Here is a 20,786-nt window from a genome sequence, read left to right as displayed (position 1 = left end):
ACTAAAACTCAAAGAATAAAGTATTGACAGAACTAGCAAGACAACAGATAAACCCATAATCACGATGAAGAATTTTAATATATTCCCAAAACTGATAGGTCAAGCAGTCCAAAAGTTAGTCAGTTACTGTGTATGATTCACACAGCATGATGAACAAGCCTGATGCACGCACATAAACAGAGCACGGTGCACCCACAATGAAAAGATGCTTCTTTCCAAGTACATGTCACGCTTCTGTAAAAACCAGATCTGTAAGAACCTAACGTTCAAGTCCTAAATATCAAAGAACCAATTTCTTATATAATGTGATGCTCCGATTAAATCAGAAATCAGTAGGATGCCTGGGGGGCTCAGTCAATTAAGCATCCGACTTCGGCTCAAGTCACAATCTCACGGTTCGTGGGGTCAAGCCCCGCGTCGGGCTCTGTGCCGATGGCTTGGAGCCTGGAGCCTGCTTCGGATTCTATGTCTCCCTCTCTTTCTGCCTCTCCCCCTGGTCGTGGATGTGCACGCTTTCTCTCTCCCTCTCTCTCTCAAAAATAAATAAACTTAAAAAAAAATCTTTAATTTGGCCTTTAGTTAAATTATTAACTTCTTTCAGGGAAAGGGCTGTTTAACATCCATCTTTTCTTCGCCAGTTTCCCTCATCAGTGGCACCTACACATGCTTTATACATTGCAATATTGATCACAGTGGGATCCTTCTCCTTAAAAATCCCCATAATTTATTTAGTCAAATCAAGGAAGTATTGACATTAAAACAGTGGTTCTCAAAGTGTGATCTCAGGGTTCCTAGGGGTTCCTGCGCGTCTTCCGGGGGGTCCGTGAGGTCAAAACTATTTCTGTAACAACCACCCCTGACATTTGCTTGTCCCCCTGCACTGACGTCTGCACTGCTGATGGTCAAACTGGACCCGAACACAAATAAAGGGGGGGCCCCAAATGTAGCAGCAGTCCCTGGGTGACTACCACAGACCCCATCAAAACGAGAGCAACTTCACTCAGGATGGCCCTTGACAGAGCAGTAAAAATTACTAAAGTTCTTCAATTTCAACAACGAGTGCCTGTTCGCAATCCCTGTGACAAAATCATGAGGGTGCAGGGAGTTGCATCCAGCCCCGTGTGATGAAGTACAGGAGCCTCGAGGAAAAGCCCAGAACCACTGCCTGGGCTGCAACACTAAAGTCTTCCTCAGGCTACACCAGCTTTGTGAAAGAATGACTGATTAGCAAACCATGCTTACCCAAACAGGAGTATCGGACATTTTGCTGAAAACGGAGTATGCTTTTCTCTTTAAGGAAACAATTGGCAGTATTTGTACCAAATGATAAAAGTTAACCTTGCAAGTGAATATTAGAATTTTGGAAACCTTTTATCCAAAACTGCTACTTTGACAGCTTCTCAACACTGGAATACCTTCCTGATGAGATCGATAGTGATATTAGTAAATGTGATTCTAAAATAAAGATTTGGGGGGCGCCTGGGTGGCTCAGTCGGTTAAGCGTCCGACTTCAGCTCAGGTCACGATCTCGCGGTCCGTGAGTTCGAGCCCCGCGTCGGGCTCTGGGCTGATGGCTCAGAGCCTGGAGCCTGCTTCCGATTCTGTGTCTCCCTCTCTCTCTGCCCCTCCCCCGTTCATGCTCTCTCTCTGTCTCAAAAATAAAATAAAAAACATTAAAAAAAATAATAAAATAAAATAAAATAAAATAAAATAAAATAAAGATTTGGAAGATCTGCTCAAGTCAGCAAACCAGAATTTTTCAAATAATTCAATCATGACGTTTATAAAATCACATATGGAGAAAAGGTCCATCCAAAGCATAAGTAAACCATGGATTTTAACTTAAGAGCCAGAAAAGTTCATTGATCTGGTTTCAGATTCTACACGGCAGTTAACTTCACACTCACTGGGGATCTCTGCTCGCTGCAGAACTGAAGAAATCCATCCACAATTATCTGAGAAGGCTCCAAAATACGCCACCCTTCTCCACCTACATTGACTGTGGGAGGGTATGTTTTCTTCACATACTTTAACCAAAACAACACACGTCAAAAGGCTGAAACGATGCAGATATAAGAAGCCAGTCACTGTTTTCTTTTGAACGTTATTCTTCATAAAAAATGCTATATGCTAAACATACAATAGTTTATTATTTTCTAACTTAATACACCTTTTAAAAATTTCTCAGTTTTAATTCTAGCATGTTAAATATCAAAGCTACAACCCACTGAAACCAAAGCTCTTTGGGCTCTAATTTCTAAGAGTGTAAAAGGAGTTCTGAGACTCACCGGACCAAACAAATGGAAGTGTTTCTGCTTAACCGACCTGCAGTCTGGCTAAACTTCTTTTATTTTATTATTTTATTTTTTAATGTTTATTTATTTATTTACAGAGAGAGAGAGAGAGAGAGAGAGAGAAGGAGAGACAGAGCGTAAGCAGAGGAGGGGAAGAGAGAGAGAGAGAGGGAGACCCATAATCCGAAGCAGGCTCCAGGCTCCGCGCTGTCAGCACAGGGATTGATGTGGGGATCGAACCCACGAACCCTGAGATCATGACCTGAGCCAAAGGCGCCCCCTGGCTAAACTTTTTTTTTTTTTTTTTAACGTTTATTTATTTTTGAGACAGAGAGAGACAAAGCATGAACGGGGGAGGGTCAGAGAGAGGGAGACACAGAATCCGAAACAGGCTCCAGGCTCTGAGCTGTCAGCACAGAGCCCGACGCGGGGCTCGAACTCATGAAACCGTGAGACCATGGCCTGAGCCAGAGTCGGACGCTTAACCGACTGAGCCACCCGGGCGCCCCCTGGCTAAACTTCTTAAAGCATAAGATGACACGAAAACAACCTGGGCCTTTGCTGGGGTTGCAAGCACAGCCTCACTCGCACCAGCACGCCATCCAGCTGCTCAGTTTCTGGCGGAAGGGCTGGCGTGATGCCTCGTGGCCCCTCCAGCCCCGAGCCCAGCCCCGGGGCCCACGCTCTACCTGTCGCGGCGTCGGGCGCGTTGGTGTTGCTGCCGCGCTGGATGAGTCTCGCCGCAAAGCTGTTTTCGTCAAACGACGTCCCATTCAGCACCGGGAGGTCCTCGAAGGGGTTCACCGAGTGGTCGGGAGACACCGTGACGTACTGCACCGCGAGCCACAGGGCGGTGCTGCCCTCGTGGTCCTTCAGCTCCAGGTCCAGCCTGGAAGAGGGAAGCGACGTGACGGCAAACGTCGCCTGCGCCGACACCGCGCTGCCAACAGCCTCGTTCTCTCCTCACGCACATCTCAAATGACAATTTTTTACTCTGCTTTTACTTAACGCACAACACTAGACGGCGAAGACGCTTGAAGGGAATTCCTTCCACTCACGACGCCCCCCCCCCACCGTCTTCTCGATGCCGTTGGTGCATACCTTTTGCACTGCAGCAACTGACTGAATACGAGTTCGTTCCTCGCCATGATGCACAGGTGTAAGGGGGTCCTACGGGGGGAAAGGAGAGGGGTCAACGCAGAAACAGGCTCCGTGCAGGAGAACCCCAGGCCGGACTACCACCAGCAGATACCCCACATTCCTCCAACAGCGTGCCTTTGTGCCTCGGCAAACGGCCTTCCAAAATCACGACTAAGTGTCAAAGGATGAAAATGGTTTTGTTTCTTTGTCACCATTCAGTCGGCAGCCAGAAGGACAAGAATCGACAGAAGGAAGAGACAGAAAACATGGTCCCGTTAAACGCTGACGCTCACTCACTACCCGTGTTCTCACACCAGCAGTTTCTAGCACACGTACGCATGTTTTCCCCACCTACCCTCCACAATTCTGAAAAGAGATGCCTTTCTTCCTGTAACTCTGTTCTACACAAGCACAGTCAGAGCAGCAACAGGCCGGAATCCCAGGCCAGGACGGATTAAAGCGGCTTCTTTTTAGCCCTCGAGTGCCCTGAAGGGGACCCGCTGCTGGCACCTGTCCCAGAGGCCCGGCCACCAGACTCACTGTGGCTGGGGAAAGTCAACGTAAAGAATCAACACAAGAAAAAAAGGATGCAGTCATCTGGGGAAACAGAGTAGTTATCAAACGATGCTGAGAGTTCACGAGTCCCACGTTACTTGAGTGTGAGATCCGTCACACGCGTTTTCCTGTTCTGCTGTGTGCCACGCTGCATGAGGCAGATACACGCACCAGAGGGGAAAACCCCGCAATGTGACCTCCCGGAAACACTGGGGACGGCTGTGAGATGGTGCGCATCCCCCTCCGAGCGCCCCCGCCAGTTCTGACCCAGGTGCCAGCAAAGGGTGCCCACGGAGGAGCTGGACCAGTGACCCCTGCAAATCCATGGACCTCGGTTACCAGCATGGAAACAATGTCCCCAGACGCCTCTGGGCTTTGTCAAGCCTCTCATCTGCCTAATACACCAACGTCTGGGACTTCCACGAACACCAGATTAAATAGCGAGCCTGTCTGCTGGTCACGTGCCGTCATAAGATACTGTTCTGGAAACAGCACTAAGAGCAGCCCGGTGACCCCACTAACCTGCCCTTGCTGTCTTGCATGTTGGGGTTGGCACCGGCCTGCAGAAGGGCCTCTGCGATCTGGGCCATCTCCGACATCACGTCTGCGGAGTGTTTCTTTGAACTGTACAACGCCACAAGGTGCAACGGTGTCTCCTGGGCACCCAACGTGGCGGCATTGACCAGGGCCCCGTTCTTAATGAGGAAGGTGGCAGCAAAGAGATCTCCTTGAAAAGAAACAACAGAAAAAATGGTTACACACGACAACGCCAGGGCGAGCTACTCTGGCCAACACTCCTCGGAAAGTCAGGAACCGCAGACAAAGAAGAGGGACCACCGGGCATGTCTACGCAGAACCTTCAAGATCACAAAGTCACCTGCTTGAATTCCTGCGGACCCGCTGTCACCTGCAGCCCCCTACCTCTCACCACCACCCCAGTACTCCAGGCTTCCAGGCACAGAGGCCACTCCTGATCACCACCTCTCGGACAGGGTTTCTAGATGCCTCAGCACGATCCGTGTCGCTCCCTTATCTCCTGAGCACAGTCTTACCGCCAGCGTGCTGTACTCGCGCACAGGTTCCTGTCCAGAGTAGGACCACACCTCGCTGACTGCTACCACACACATTTTAAAAATCTTCTCAGTTTGTGACATACACACATAACAGTCTCAACAAGAAGTTTTCAACTAAATATCTGGACAAATAATCTGCACACATTGCTATTTATAAGAACTTCACTTGGTAAACTAAACGGTTGTAAAAACAAAACTTCTTCCTAAGTCCCCTCCGTCACCTCAATTCTTGGAGAACTTATAGGCAGGGAAGTCTGCCTAGAGCAACGTACAAGTCCCAAATGAAGTCTGAATAACTTCTGCAGAATCCAGCAAGTTCAACAGCTCCAACTGCTTACTGTCTCTGACTATGCAGCGCTCGGTGGGAGGAAAAACAGAAACTACTTTGACATCCTGACAAAAGGCCAAGAGTTAAGTTTACGTAAAGATATTAAAGGTATACAATTCTGAAAATATATGGGGACCTTCAGAACCAAGCAATCTGACAAGTGGCAATTTAATGTTAAAAATACTTGTGGAAAACCAGTTGAAGCAGACTTGTCTAACTTGGAAGGTGATAGGGATTAATTAAATGTGTCAAAGAAGGTTACTTAAAGTTCAATTTACCTTGGATTTAGTTCCATTTACATTTTAAAACATGCAAAAACAGTCCCGATACATAAAATTAACATTCCTTAAGAAAATAAGGTACGAAGAGCAATGCATCCTAAGGTAATGAACTGTGAACAGAGGAATCACCCAGTTACAAATGCACTGTGCTCGCACTGAGGCTTCTGTGTAGCTGCAGTGGGAGGCGGTGGTTTCTTCTGGGGTCTGCAGGCAGTGCGCCCATGAGCCAACCCCTCCCGGGACAGGCCAGACCTAACTTCCGGGTGTGCCGCAGCACTTAGCTAAGTCATGCCAAGGATTCAGAGGTACTTTCTGTAGATTCTGTCTCCACTCAAGGTCTACAGGATGAATTTCGTACAAATCACATCCTTCTTCAGCTGGAAGATCCCCAAAACGCACAACAATCCCCCCAGGTTCATCTGGCGCCGTGACGGCCTGCAGTACTGGAGTTTGCTGGCAGTCTTGGGTTGGACACCAGGCTGTGGAAGGCGTTATGGAACTTCTTCACTATACACATCATTGGCGATGGTGCTCTTTCCACAGCTGACCTGTTTTTGTCTTTGCAGCCAGACACGTGCACCTGTCCCTGAATCTGTTAGTGCTGCAGATGTGGGCTCCTTTGAATCACAACTTCTACGTGACGATTTTCTCTTACAGAGTCACTCACGAGAAGTTTTCTTTGATATCCGGCAACATCATCCATCGACTTCAACTGTACTTCTGCGTCTCAACATCTAGCATGGGGGTTGGCATTTCTGGAGTGGCAAAGCTCTCATGTCTGTTATCTGTGTTCCTAAGCTCATTTTCATCTGCAGGTAGGGGTTTCCTCTGGTCTTCAGCGGACATGGAATTTCAAAATCAGCTCGTTTTCAGCACCTCTCATCTGTTCTGTACCTTCTTCCAAGGGCCCAGTTTGCTGAAGAATGTGAGTGCTGGTGTGGAGGTGGTCAGGCCCCCACAGGCCCCTGAGATGCTCACCGGTCCATGTCTGATTTATCCTTGCAATTGCCACTGTCTTAGACAAAACAGGCACCAGGGAAATGTTTGGGAAGAAAACCAATCGACTGGCTCTGATTCCCATCAATTATGACTTCAGGTTAACTTAAGATTTCTCTAACCAGCCCCTTCTTTTTTTTTTCCTGGCATCTAGAGGAAAGTGCAATCTTTACCAAAGTCACACACAAAAAGGACCACAAATCAGATTTCTTCACAACAGGATACTGGTAGAGGTGTGAAAGCAACTAATTTGCATATCGGGGGGGAGACTGGGTCGGACTTTGCTGTTTATAGATACATATACACAGTGGGCTTCCGGTAGGCTCTGACAGGGGGAGCAGCCCCCACAGGGATTCAGTCTAAGACAGAATGTATACAAATATTAACAACAGAATACAATATCCTAGAGAAAGCCACCTATATTCTGGAAGTGGAAAGAAAATTCGGGACTGTTGGGACAGAGAGACCTGAAATGAAAAGACCGATGTACACGATGCTGGGGGAGAAGTGTGGCGTTTTTCACACCTTTGAGCTCAGCACAGATTCCAGACGAAGAGAGAAGCACAGTAAAGCTAAGACCCCACAGGCTGATACAAAACTTACAATACACGGTGGAATACAAACCGGGCAAGCATGCCCCCTGAAACAAGGGTCCAGGACTGCCGATCAACAGCTGGACGGGGATGGACAAAAAAGACACCAGAACTTTGTATCGTTAAGCCCTCTTAAAAGAATTATAGCTTTTAAATTAACTTATTAATAAGAGCCAGAGATTTTTTTTTTTTTACTTAGACAAATATATGCACATAAATACATGCACCCCTGCTCCCCCCCAAAGTTATTTAGGAATTATTGGAAATTGAAAATCGGTGATGTTTTACATGAAAAGAAAGCCCCTGGGCACACAGCCTAGAGGGAAAAGGACAACGAAGGAGCAGAACAAAGGAGCGGGTAGGAAACACCAACAGCACCATTTACGGTTTCTGTCAGTAAGAAAACATCTAAAACATTTTAGAAAGATTTCCATCAAAAACATTTAAAGTAAAAACCGTTTGGTGCTTACGAGCTGGTTATTCCTACAACCTGGCTCGGCTGCACCGCCCGGCGCACGAGGAGTCACTGCGCTGACGTCCACACGAGCGTCCTCCCAACAACACCAACACCAAACTAAAATCCACATCAGTGTCTCCTTCAGTGCAGCTTCCCGGCTGGAGCCGTGTGCGCGGGGAGGGGGCCCCAGGCCCTTGGGGTACTCACACGGAGCCACGTGCAGGGAGGAGGTCCCAGAAGCTTGCAGTGTTCCCACGGACGGCCTCACACTGCTCCCGGGAGAGGCCCCACGGTGCACGGACTACAGGCAGGGAGACAGGAGGGCCCACTCAGAAGCCCGCTGACTGGCACTGACTCTCCGAAGGTCGATGCTGATATTCAACAGCAAGGATTCACCTTCTGGCCCAGACCCGCTCGTCGGAGGAGGCGGCCGCCCTCCGGCCACACGTGTGCCTCCTGTGGCCTCGTCCACAGACACTGGCTGCCCATTTCATTCTTCACAGAACTGACCGCACACATTCCAGCGGGTGTCCGGAACCAGACGCCCATCTCACACAGCAAAGCTCTTCAGGCAGATGACAGTGAACTTAGAGTAAGGTTGACAGTTGAATTTAACTACGTTGCTCAGTTCAACCACTTGGGAAGGTCCACGGACGACAGCTGGAGCTGAAGAGGGACAGGGACAGCTCTCCCTCGGGAACTGGAGCTGGTCCCGGCGCGCCAGTGCGCACCCTGGCAGGACGGTGCCGCGCGTGCTGGGAACACTGGAAAGCAGAAGGACTCCCACCCTGCACGTGAGGGAAAGGACACCCAGAGGGGACCAAGTGGCCCGTCCAAGGCACTGAATGAGCGCACGAGCCAGGACTGAAACCCTGGCCCACCCAAGCCCCGACGTCAGCGCTCCGCCTACCACGCCGTCCCGCCGCCCAGGGCCGGCAGCAGTATAGACCCTCACACCCACCCTGCACAGACTTGCAGGCAACCGACCGACTCAGAGTGGAAGGGTCGTCGCCTGAAAACAAGCATCGAAAATGCACTGCCAATTCGTGGGAACTCTCACAACTAAGCAATCACCAAAGTATTTAATAACTCGTCAAAGATGTTTTCTCGTCGCACGTAAGAATTTAACTCCTTAAGAAACATAATTCTTGAGACTTTTTTTTTTTTTTAAGTAATAAGTAGATTTGTTTCCAAAATAAACATCTCAGACACTAGACGCCAGGAAAAGCTAACTCCCCACGCGGTGGGAACTCTTCCCACTGTACACACACCCAGTGTGCTAACGGCTTTGCACAGCACAGGGTGGCGCCTGGGAAATGCATCTGCCCTGGACGCGGACATAATCCCAAGAGTTCCTTCCCGACCACGAGCAACATTTTCCTCTCCATCAGCCAGCAAGCTTGACGCCCTAACGCAGGGCTTTGAGGGAGATTTAGATTAAAACCTTTGCCCAAAAAGAGCAAAGCCACAGCTGCCTACAGGACTGTATTTGAAGAAACTAGTTCCACCAACCAGGAGCAACCTGTGAATGAGTGAGTGCATATATATGGCGACAGTGTAACAACGAGAGTAAATACAGGAGTGACAGTGCACCAGCACGATAATAGTATAGCAACAAGGCATAATGATAGAAATGGCTGTATAGTTGGAAGGGCGAATACACAGGATTAAGATGTGGGGAAATCAGTACGTTGTCTTTTTTTTTTTTTTAATGTTTATTTATTTTGAGGGATAGAGAGAGAGAGAGAGTGTGAGTGGGAGAGGGGCAGAGAGAGAGGGAGACACAGAATCCGAAGCGGGCTCCAGGCTCCGAGCTGTCAGCACAGAACCTGACATGGGACTCGAACTCACGAACCACGAGATCATGACCTGAGCTGAAGTCGGACACTTAACCGACTGAGCCCCCCAAGGTGCCCCTGGTACATCCTGCCTTTGACGTCTGCATGTAAACACAAAAACAGCCATGGCCAAGTACTTCAGCCAAGTCATCTATCCCTCTACAAAATTAAGACTTGGCGTTTTTGAAAGCTCTCATTCCAGGGGCGGGAACTCTGCCCCTAGACAGCTTCTCATTCTGTCAAAAACGATTACCGCAAAGGAGAGTCAAGCAGGATCCATTTGGGACTTAACAATTGATGACACCATGGGAAAAATAAAACAAAAAAGACTAATATTCTTTTTCTCTTGTAACTTAATTAAGAGTAAAGTGTTTTGATCTCCATTCTATCACTTCCATATTCTTCCCACTATTAACAACAATAGGCTCAAAATATAGCTACGATTTCAACTAACCTTCCTACGACGGAACGAAACTTTATCCCTTTGCCATGAAAGAAGTCTAAGCTGGACAAGTGAAAACTCCGAATCCAAGACTATGTTTAAACATGTGTGGTTCTGATGCTTTCCCGCTCTTCCAGCCGCAAACACAAGCGCCACTAACGCCATCCTGGAGAAACGATACACTGAAGATGCGAACACGTCACGTGCCTACAAGGAAGGGTCCTCTGCGGCAGGGCCGACACCAGGAGAGCCCGAGAGACAAGGCGCAGCAACAGCTTCTCCTCCCCACCGACCACAGACTCGACGTCACGAGCAGGCTGAAGCAGCATTTCGGAATGTGTGCAACAGGGGCAGAGGCTTCAAGAGTTACTTGGATTAAAGTAAACTCGCTCGCAGGGGGCCATGCTTCTTCCTACCTCTTTGGATTCCTTTGTGTAACAGGCTCCAGCCATTCCTGTCCACCATGTCCACATCGGCTCCGTGACTAACCAGCGTGGCGGCAATGCTCTCCAGTCGCCGTGACAGGGCCAGGTCCAAGGGGAGGTGTCCGTTGTGATCCACTTCGTTCAGCTTCCCAGGGAGCTGCACAGGTAGGTTTGTAAATCAGCACCCAGCTGGCAGACCATACAAGCGATTTTAACGTCTCCCCACCAGACCCTTACACACCCTCTTTCACATAAATGCCAAATTTTAATGCCGTTAACTGTTCGCTCGACAAATTCCACTGAACTGACCACCTTCTGCCAGGCCTCTGAAGGGCACACGCCTTTCAGGGAGCACAGAATTAGTGGGGGTCACAGAGCGGACACAACACCATGGAAGACAACACAGGGCCAAGAGGGAAAGGAGGACGGTGCGGGAGCAGCACAAAGGCCAGGGCAGAGGGCAGAGAGGATGGGAACAGCTAACGTGCTCACAAAGACTATGGCTCCATATGGAACTCCCCTCGCAGATACGGAACACCCACGAGCCAGCACCCCTCACTGCCACCTTCACTTCTTCATCGGGCAGTGCAGTCCACAGTCACAGCCCCTAGAGACGTCCATGTCCCAACCCCTGGAACCTGCATCACCGTCCGCAACAAAAGTGACTCTGCAGATGTCACTAAGATTGAGGACCCTGGAGTGGGGACCACATCCTGGACTACCTGTCAGATCCCATGTGTCCTTAAAAGTGAAAGAGGGGAGCGGAAGGGCAGACGAGACAGAGGTGACAGGAGGACTGGCTGTGCTGCCCCCGGCTCTGAGACGGGAGGGATGTGGTGGCCTCCAGAAGTCAAGAGAGCCCCAGGCTACAACCACAAGGAAGTGAATTCTGTCAATACCCCAAACAATCAGGAAATGGGACCCTCCCCTAGAGCCTCCTGCCGACAGACAGCCGGGTTTGAGACAGGTGATGCCTGGACCGGGCTTCCAACCTGCAACACCTGTAGGGTAACACATCTGTACTGTTAACCACTAGCTTGTGGCAATTGCCTAGAGCAGCAAAAGAAAACAAAGGTGGATGTGGGTGCCTGGAAGGAAGTCAGGTACCGCTGCAGCCACTACCTCAACGTGTGGACGTGGCTCTACAAGTGGGCATGGGCAGAGGCTGGAAGATTTCGGAGGAGCGTAGCAGAAAAAGCGCAGACTGTGCTGGAGGGACTCCTGGGAGACACGTGCACATCAGAGAGTGCGCCGGTGAGGGCTCGGAGGGAGCAGGGGACGTTCAGAGAAAAACAAGCGACGTATGGTTTTCAGAAAAGGTAGGAAAAACGGAAAAAGCGGCTACAGTACCTGTGAGTCCATTTCAATTAGATAGAGGAAGACCACATCCTCTCTCTCTACTTTGATAGCCTTATGCAACGGGTACTCCGTCTTGGATTTGATCATTTTGTACAACAACTGGGCACTCATGCTGCTGAAGTCCTCCTTCCGTAGGTCATCCTGAGGACAGAAGGCCAGTGAAAAGCAGAACAGACCCAACAGACCAACAGCAACAACAACAGACGTTCTGACTTCCCGCGAGGGTGCTTTGCTCACAGCCCTCCATCTCTCACCCACCCAGTGGCTGGCGATAATTTCCGCACAGTAGTTCATCAGCGTGCCGGCACTCAGTTCCTCCGCGGTCTGATAGAAGCGAATACAGTTCCTGACGTTCACCAGAGACATAACACCCTTCTCACATCTACGAGAGAATGTTAGTGATGAACAGTGTCATTGGGACAAAGAGAGTCACAAGTTAATCAACCAAAGCTGCAATATGAGTCCTGGCCAGCCGTGTCCAATAACCCTGAAGTACAGGGAGAAGCAGAGGAGTGATGGATCGGTTCCAGCAGAGGTACTGTGTGTTAGAAGTACCAGCATCTCACTGTATCACATTGACCGTTCTGGTCAGAATCAGAATAACCTCTAAATGGTCAACCCCAGCCCCCCAACTGCCTCGAAAGTAATGCCATGGAACTCACTGATCATACACAGGCACCTGCAACATCACACACTCGATGGGTCAGATTCGCTCCTTTGGTATGTAACTGTGTTGTGTGGACCTGCGCGCAGTTCCCACCAGCACATCTCCGTTACACAACCAGCAAGGCTTAGGATTAGCTGCAGACATGAGCTCTAGGCCTCAATAAGGATCTCCTGGAAGTACCCCCTCCCAGAGATGAACTATACGGTATGTGAAGTATCACTCGATAAAGCTGCTTTAAAAAAAGTTTTTTTAACATTTACTGATCTTTGAGAGGCAGAGACAGTGTGAGTGGGGGAGGGGCAGAGAGAGAGGGAGAGACAGAATCCGAAGCGGGCTCCAGGCTCCGAGCTGTCAGCACAGAGCCCGATGCAGGGCTCAAACTCAGGGACCGTGAGATCGTGACCTGAGCCGAAGCTGGACGCTCAACCGACTGAGCCACCCAGGCGCCCCTCGATAAAGCTGCTTTTTACAACCCCACTTACCAAATGGATCCTGCAGGGGCACCTGGGAGGCTCAGCTGGTTAGGCATCCAGCTCTTGATTTCAGCTCAGGTCACGATCTCACGGTTTTTGAGTTTGAGCCCCAGGTCAGGTTCCACACTGCAGGTGCGGACCCTGCTTGGGATTCTCTCTCTTTACCCTTCCCGCCCCCACGCACGTGCACTCTCTCTCTCCCAAAAATAAATACACACACACACACACACACACACACACACAAATGGATCATGTGTGTAGACAACTGAGTTTCATCAAGTACAACCTAGTCCACCCACAGAACACTGCAGTATACACACGATACACCCATATTATACACACAGTACACACGCGGTTCACACACAGTATACCCACAGGACACACGCAGTACACATGTGGTACACACAGTGTATATGTCGTACAGAGAACACACGCAGTATACACGCAGTACACACCCAGTATACACAGTATACAGTACACACGCGGTACACACAGCACACCCAGAGTACACCCATAGTACACACAGTACACACCCAGTACACACAGTACATATGCAGTACAGAGTACACACATGGTACACATGCAGTACACACAGTACTTCCAGAGTACATCCAATACACATGCAGCACAGAGTACACCCAGTACACACACAGTACACAAAGAAGACACACAGTACACACACATTGCACCCATAGTACACACAGTACACAGTACACACACAGCACACACAGCCCAATATATACAGTATATATACAGTATATATATACAATATATACAGTACACCCAATACACAGTACACCCAATACACATGCAGCACACACAGTACACACATAGTACACACGCGGTACACACACAGTACACAGTACACACTGTGTACTGAGGGAAGGAGGAAGGAATGAGGAACGATCTCGCAGTCCTTCTCCATCCAGTAGTCGATGCAGGCGCCTGTTTCGTTCCAAGACCAGCGCTCGAGTCCTTTGTTTCCAAGAGACACGATGACTTGGTGTAAAGAAGCATCTGCCCTCCAGGCACCCGGGCACTCTGTAAGCCCAAGTGTCACGGCACCTAAACAAGTTACCGCGATGAGCAACCACGCTTCTCTGTGAGCCGCTAGCCACCGTCTGTGCCGTGTCTGCCCGTGCCCGTCGCACCTCAGCAAGGTCTGACCTGGCCGTGAAATCAGAGTGCCCCAGGGGCAAAGTCCTCTGTGGCGCACGTATGGAACCTCTCGATTTTACGGCCGCAAGCACCCCGGACGGCCGCTCTAACGCTCAACCTCAGGGAGCACGCGCGTTTGCAGAGCCCTTTGCAAAGCACTTTCACAGACAAATGCTGAGTCTGAAAATCCCACTCTCCTGCTTTCTACTGCCAAATGACATTTGTATCAGGAGACTCAAATGCGTCTCGTGGACACTGACGTTTCCTTACAACTGGCAGACGCTTCATTTCCGCCTACCTCTGGGATCTCCAGAAAGCCAGCCACTATTTGGATGGCCTAGAGCTAGTAACTGACACGATTTACACAGCTAAAGACCATGTTATCTTATTTAAAAATTCAGATTCTCAATGCATGTCTTCTCTTGCAAAAGTACTGAGACAAACTTTCCTCTGGAGGAATTTTGTGGTTGTTAATACGTGTTTTTCATTTTACAGCACAGAAAAGGATATAGATGCAGAAAAGCAGACTATTTTTAAAGTACAAAATCAAGCATATATTCCAGCATCTCACAAACTCCTGTCTAGTTTCAGCACCACTCCCACATGCACGAATAGGAGACATGGAAAATGTACTGACAGGAGGAACAACAAAGCACTACCTGGTGGAATTACAGGTGACTTCTGTATTTCCCAAACGACACACACTGAGCTTGTATTTCAGTCAGGAAAACAATGATTACATTAACTGTCAATTTTTGGCATATACTACAAATTCTTCCTTAAAAAAAGTATCTTTCTGATAACACTTCCCCCCAAAACTTCCTTTTCATCAAATGCGTGACAGCATTCCCAACCCTCCAAGATCCCTACGTTACAAAACCAAGCAACCGCTGCCCCACACGGAACTGCACACATTTGCGACATCCCCAATCCCTGCACTACCTGGGACGTGTGATTTCCCCTGCGCACAGCAGTGGGCGCTCTGCGACCTTTTAAGAGCCCACGCTGGACCCCACGCTTCGGAGTCTGGCAGCCCAGCCCTCCACAAAGCCACGACAGATAAAACTCAATGCCCACATCCAACAATACAAAATTGAGCATCTGGTAATACTGATGGTAAAGAAGCCTAAGCCAGTCAATTAGCAACAAATATTTTAATTAAAGAATCCATTACACTGATTACAGTTGTCTACACTACTCCAACCCCAGGGCATTTTTATCAAAGCAATTTAATTTACAAGCAAGTTTGACAAGATCAATGGAAAAAAGCTCAGGAGATCTAGAAAACGAAAAAAAGGATACGAATCACATTTGGTCTAGTTAAAACCACTCCCAGGTCCCCCTGAGACGCTGCAACATGCCGACAAACGGAACAGCTCTTCGCGAGGCCCCCACGGTCAGGCTGGCTTCGCTGACCTAACACCTCACGTGCCTACAAAGCCTAGACCTGTTTGGGGTTTCTAGTAACTGGACTTAGACATTAGAATGCACGTAAACTGACCTCAGGCACCCAGGGTTAGGAGGAACCTGTGCACCAATTCGCATGGGCAGGTGGGCCCGGAGCACCAGCCGCGCAGGGCAAACAGCAGGCTGTCAGCTAAAACCACGGCCTCGCTCACCCGGGAGAAAAGCCATTCCTGCAACCCCCAAGAGAATACACAAGCTCACTAAATGGTATAAAAGACACTCCACCAGCCAAACTGACCACCAAGGGGCACATCCCCAACAGAAACTAAAACTAAAGGACATTTTGCCTGACATCACTTGGGGTGACGTTTGTTTCCCGTTGCTCGAGAAGGCCAACTTGGGAGAGCAGCAGAGAAAATGCAATATAAAAAACACAGACTACCTCCTTGGGAACCTAAATGAAGAGCCCAAAAACACTGGCTACGAAACCGCCTGAACGGTACACTTGTGTATTAACTTAGGCATTAATGTGTTTTTTTTTTTTAATGTTTTTATTTGTTTTTGAGAGAGAAAGTGAGAGCTCGCACACACACACACACACACACACACACACACACACACACACACACGTGAGCAGGGGAGGGGCAGAAAGAGGGGGACAGAGATCTGAAGCCGGCTCTGCGCTGGCAGCACAGAGCCTGACGTGGGGCTCGGACTCACAAACTGCGAGATCGTGACCTGAGCCGGAGTTGGACGCTCAACAGACTGAGCCAGCCACCCGGGCACCCCGACTTAGGCGCTAACGTGTTTCTAACACAAGGAACGTGACCAAGAACTTCACCCAAGGTCCTATATTATTACAAAGTAGAATAAATGTCACAGGAAGTGGACACACGGACATACGGGAGGGAAAGCTGAGCATTTGGACACCGTAATCTCTCTTACATTCTTTACGTAATATACACACAATTATGTAATCTCAGGTTAAAAAAAAAATCAGTGAAAGGAAAGAGAATACCTAAAGCTTTGGCAGAATTTAGCGTACAAGAACACAAAGCAAGGGAGGTAAAGTCCTCTCCCCACTACTGCTTTCAGAGGAACACCTTGCAAAAGTTATTTACATTAGCAGAGCTTGGCACATAATTCAAGCTCAGCCGCCACCACCACCAGAGGTGGTGACCGGAGGCGCGTGACCAGCTCAGCCGGGACTTGCCTCTCCCTGAGGAGCTGCAGCTGAAAGCGATTAGCCAGTTTCATTAGCTCAGTGAGGAACACGTCGTCATCTCCGAACTCCAGCTCGTCCGTGTAGACCCAGCGGAGCATGGTCCTGGTCACCTCAGGGTTAGCATCTGGGGAGGGAAAGAGAGAGGCTGAAATACAACACACCGATGGTGCACTGAAGCCTTAAGCCTACTAAAGGAGGGTCCCTAAACCTTGAGGCTAATGAAGCAAATAAGGCAAATGCTGGTACCCTCCACTCAAATAAATAATCATGCCGCCATCAAAAATGGCAATTAAGCATTCTGGGCAGCATCTGACTCCAGAAAAATGTTGTTTTGCGAAGGGAAGGAAGTAGGAGACGTGAACTACTAAAGATGTAAGTCAAGTAAGTTGGGGAACGTATTTTAAACATATCACAAAGAGTTTACATTCCAAGAAAGATCTTACAAATAAACACGAAAAGATGGGGGTGCCTGGGTGGCTCAGTCAGTTGAGTGTCCGACTCTTGATTTCGCTGCAGGTCATGATCTCATGATCTCATGTTTTGTGGGATCAAACCCCACGTCAGGCTCCGCGCTGACAGTGCGGAGCCTGCTTGGGATGATCCCTCTCCCTCTCTGTCACCCCCCACCCCTCAAAATAAATAAGTAATTAAAAAAAAACATGAAAGGATGGACAACCAACAGGAAAATGGGCAATGGACAGAAGTGGTAATTCACAAAGATAAATAAAAATGCTCAGTAAACCTTACCAGTAACTACAAACACAAATTTAAACTACAATACATTTTTCCATCTCTCAGCAAGCAAAGATTCTTAAAAATGTGTAAACTGTTACACAGGAATTATACACATAGGTTAGGATAATCCTAATAACTGAGCAAATACAGAGAAATATATGCAATAAGACAGTCAACAGAGTATTATTTTTAATAGCAAAAAACTGGAACAAGAATCTGAAGAGTCCAACGCTGGAAAGCTAATCATTATGGTATTAATACTCAAAACGGAAAATTTTGCATCAATTAAAATTACTTAGATCTGCATTCAACCTAAAAAAAATACTCACTATATTGGTTTAAAAAAGAAGGCTAAAGGGGCGCCTGGGTGGCTCAGTCGGTTAAGTGACTGGCTTTGACTCAGGTCATGACCTCACGTTTCGTGGGTTCGAACCCCGTGTCAGGCTCTGTGCCGCACACTTGCTCGAGGCCTGGAGCCTGCTTCAGATTCTGTGTCTCCTTCTCTCTCTGCCCCTGCCCTGCTTGTGCTCTGTCTCACTCTGTCTCTAATAAATACTAAATGTAAAAAAAATAAAAAAATAAAAAAGAAAGCTAAAAATACATGTAGTAAATCTCATTTTTTTTGCAATATATTTGTGTGTGTATATGTGTATGAGTATGCATATACACATACACATACACATGCGGCTTTGGGGCTCGCCCACTCATGCTAACCAGGTCCAAGCCCGCTCACCCTCTAAGGTCAGACAAGACTGAGGACATCCAGGGAGGTATGTCCATAAACAGACTATCAACCTATTTTCTTAAAGTAATCTCTACCCCCCAACGTGGGGCTTGAACTCACAACTCCAAGGTCAAGAATCACAGGCTCCACCGACTGAGCTGGCCAGGTGTCTATCTACTGAGACAATAGAACGACAGACTAAGATAACCCTGGTAGAACCTATGACTAGCTTTTCTTTGAGATTATTTTTCATTTTCCTGATTTTTAATGAACATGCATTACTTGTATAATTTTTTAAGTTAAAATAAAAGACTCTACAGAAACTTGGGGAAACTCTCGGGATGAAAACTGTAGTATAAAATATTTAAAACTATGATTTCCACTAGAGGCAAGCCTTGATTAGAGTAAGGGCAGTGGAGATGAGAGGTCATTAAAATCATGGTGGTCCTCAGCTAGCAGAATCAGCACTACCCGTGAACTTGAACTTGCCGGAAGCTCCTGGGCCCTGCCCAGACCTGCCGAACAGGAAACTCTGGGGAGGGGCCGCATCTGGCTTTTATTTAACGCGTCCTCGTCCTCCGTGTGATTCTGGCTGGCTAAAGGTTAAGGAATCAGAGCTCTGTTCTTGATTGTCTAGGAAAGGTGCAGCAATAGCCAGGAACCTCTTATTAACTTGGTAATTAGGCAACAAATGATTAGTGCTTATTAACCCCTTCTCTTCCAAATACAGGAGGAGAGGGCTGAAGGGGGCAATGCCGCATGGAACCAGAGGCTCCTGACTTATTTGCTCCACACTGATTTACCCATCATTCCCTAAAACAGCCTGATATGGAAAGGAAAAAAAAAAAGGCATAATGAAAAAATATTGTGGGGCACCTGCGTGGCTCAGATGGTTAAGGGTCCCAACTCTTGATTTCAGCTCATGTAATGAGCTCGCAGTTCGTGGGATCGAGCCCCACAACGGGCTCTGCACTGACAGCACAGAGCCTGCTTGGGATTCTCTCCCCGTCTCTCTCTTCCTCCCCTTCTCGTACATGCTCTCATGCTCTCTCTTCCTCTCCCAAAATAAATAAACGTTAAAAAATTAAATTAAAAAAAAAAAGAATTTAAAAAGAAAAAAAAAATCTGAAAGAAAATACACCCCAGGGCACCTGGCTGGCTCAGCTTGTGGGGTGTGTGACTCATGATCACAGGGTCGTAGGTTCGAGCCCTATGCTGGGTGTAAAGATTACTGAAAAAAATAAAATCTTACAAGAAAAAAGAAGAGGGGCGCCTGGGTGGCTCAGTCGGTTAAGCGTCTGACTTCAGCTCAGGTCATGATCTCACGGTTCGTGGGTCCGAGCCCCGTGTTGGACTCTGAGCTGGAGCCTGCTTCAGATTCTGTCTTCTCTCTCTGTCCCTCCCCAACTCACATGTGCGTTCTGTCTCTCTCTCTCAAAAAGAAATAAATGTTTAAAAAAAAAAAAAAAGAAAAAACATGCCAAAATTCTAACCATGGTTACGTTACAGTTTATTTTTTCCTTTCTCTCTTACTGGTAAAGGAATAATAGCACTTTTAAGATGTTTTGGGAGAAAAAAACATTTTTAAATCACATGAAAATCTAATTAGATTTACTTAATCTACTTGAAGAAGTCCTTCAACTATGTCTAAAGTATTCAGAAGCAGCATCAGCTTCTGGGCTGGCTTCGTAAACTGGGCTTAATAGGTCGGTGGGCTCTTCAAAGAAAGACGTGTGGGCCATGCGATCTGTCGAGAGTCGCCAGCGTGCTGGAACCGCATCCCCACTGCCTTCACACAGTGTCGTGTGCCCCCTCGCTGCATACGACAGCTCAGCCTACTGACCAGAGCCCAAACACACCTCGAACCTCCCTGTGGTAATTCGATTCTGCTTTGAAGTTTGGCTGGTTTCCTTTAATAACCCTCCCTCAATCGTCCGAACCAATAAACCTGACAGTTGATGAACCAAAACCCAAACGATTTTCTTAAAACCCACAATCAGCAGGCATTTCCTGGGCGCCCTCAAAATTTCACATGAAGTAAAGTTCAAGTGATCTCCGAGTGTTCCCAGTCCGGCCCTCTTTCCTCAGTCTGCAAACTACACTGGAAACAGATCCACGCTGAGGCTGGGACAGAGCAGCGGTGGTGCGGGATGGGCTCTGCGACCCGCACGGCAAACCTGCCCCTAGAGCCACTCACCCCTGGGCAGGCCCAGCACACAGGTTGCTGAAACGGTGACCGCACGCACGAAACTTCTGACCTCACGGCAGTCCAGGCGCAGAGCCAACTTTGTAGAGAACTGGAGATTTTCTATGTGGCCCTGTTTTTTTGTTTTGATTTGATTTTAAATAAATGTTTTAGAAGACATTTGAAAAGAATGGGAATAAACTTGTCAGTAGGCAATTAGCCATTAAATGACGCATATTGAGGGAACTAATTTCGTTACTTAAATCCTGTATTTAATCTGTAAAAAACTGGGGCTCCCGGGCGGCTCAGTCCATCACGCGGCAGACTCTCAATTTCGGCTGAGGTCATGATCTCACAGATCATTCCGTGAGTTTGAGCCCCGCGGCCGATTGTGCTGACCGTGTGGAGCCTCCTTGGGATTCTCTGTCTCC

The 20,786-nt window shown here is 48.2% G+C and overlaps 1 protein-coding gene across 8 annotated transcripts in view; it reads right to left on the bottom strand.

Moving 5' to 3' along the window:
* Positions 1–20,786, bottom strand: part of ANKFY1 (ankyrin repeat and FYVE domain containing 1) — a 79,472-nt gene that overhangs the window by 21,865 nt on the left and 36,821 nt on the right. For all 8 annotated transcript variants that reach the window (XR_006964133.1, XM_047089882.1, XM_047089886.1 and 5 more), the window contains exons 4-10: positions 16,700–16,835; positions 12,040–12,163; positions 11,773–11,922; positions 10,414–10,579; positions 4,512–4,716; positions 3,396–3,464; positions 2,984–3,183 (exon numbers count right to left, since the gene is read on the bottom strand). Coding sequence is in view for 7 of the 8 variants with exons in the window: in XM_047089882.1 (XP_046945838.1) it covers positions 2,984–3,183; positions 3,396–3,464; positions 4,512–4,716; positions 10,414–10,579; positions 11,773–11,922; positions 12,040–12,163; positions 16,700–16,835 (1,050 nt within the window). In the remaining variant the exon portion in view is untranslated. The remainder of the gene's footprint in view (positions 1–2,983; positions 3,184–3,395; positions 3,465–4,511; positions 4,717–10,413; positions 10,580–11,772; positions 11,923–12,039; positions 12,164–16,699; positions 16,836–20,786) is intronic.

Source organism: Lynx rufus, unplaced genomic scaffold (assembly GCF_022079265.1).
Source record: "Lynx rufus isolate CCGP_SWC_20201006 ecotype Redwood Valley unplaced genomic scaffold, mLynRuf1.p SCAF_28, whole genome shotgun sequence".
In the NCBI taxonomy this organism is placed as follows: domain Eukaryota; kingdom Metazoa; phylum Chordata; class Mammalia; order Carnivora; family Felidae; genus Lynx; species Lynx rufus.
This window is presented reverse-complemented; position numbering and strand designations above follow the sequence as displayed.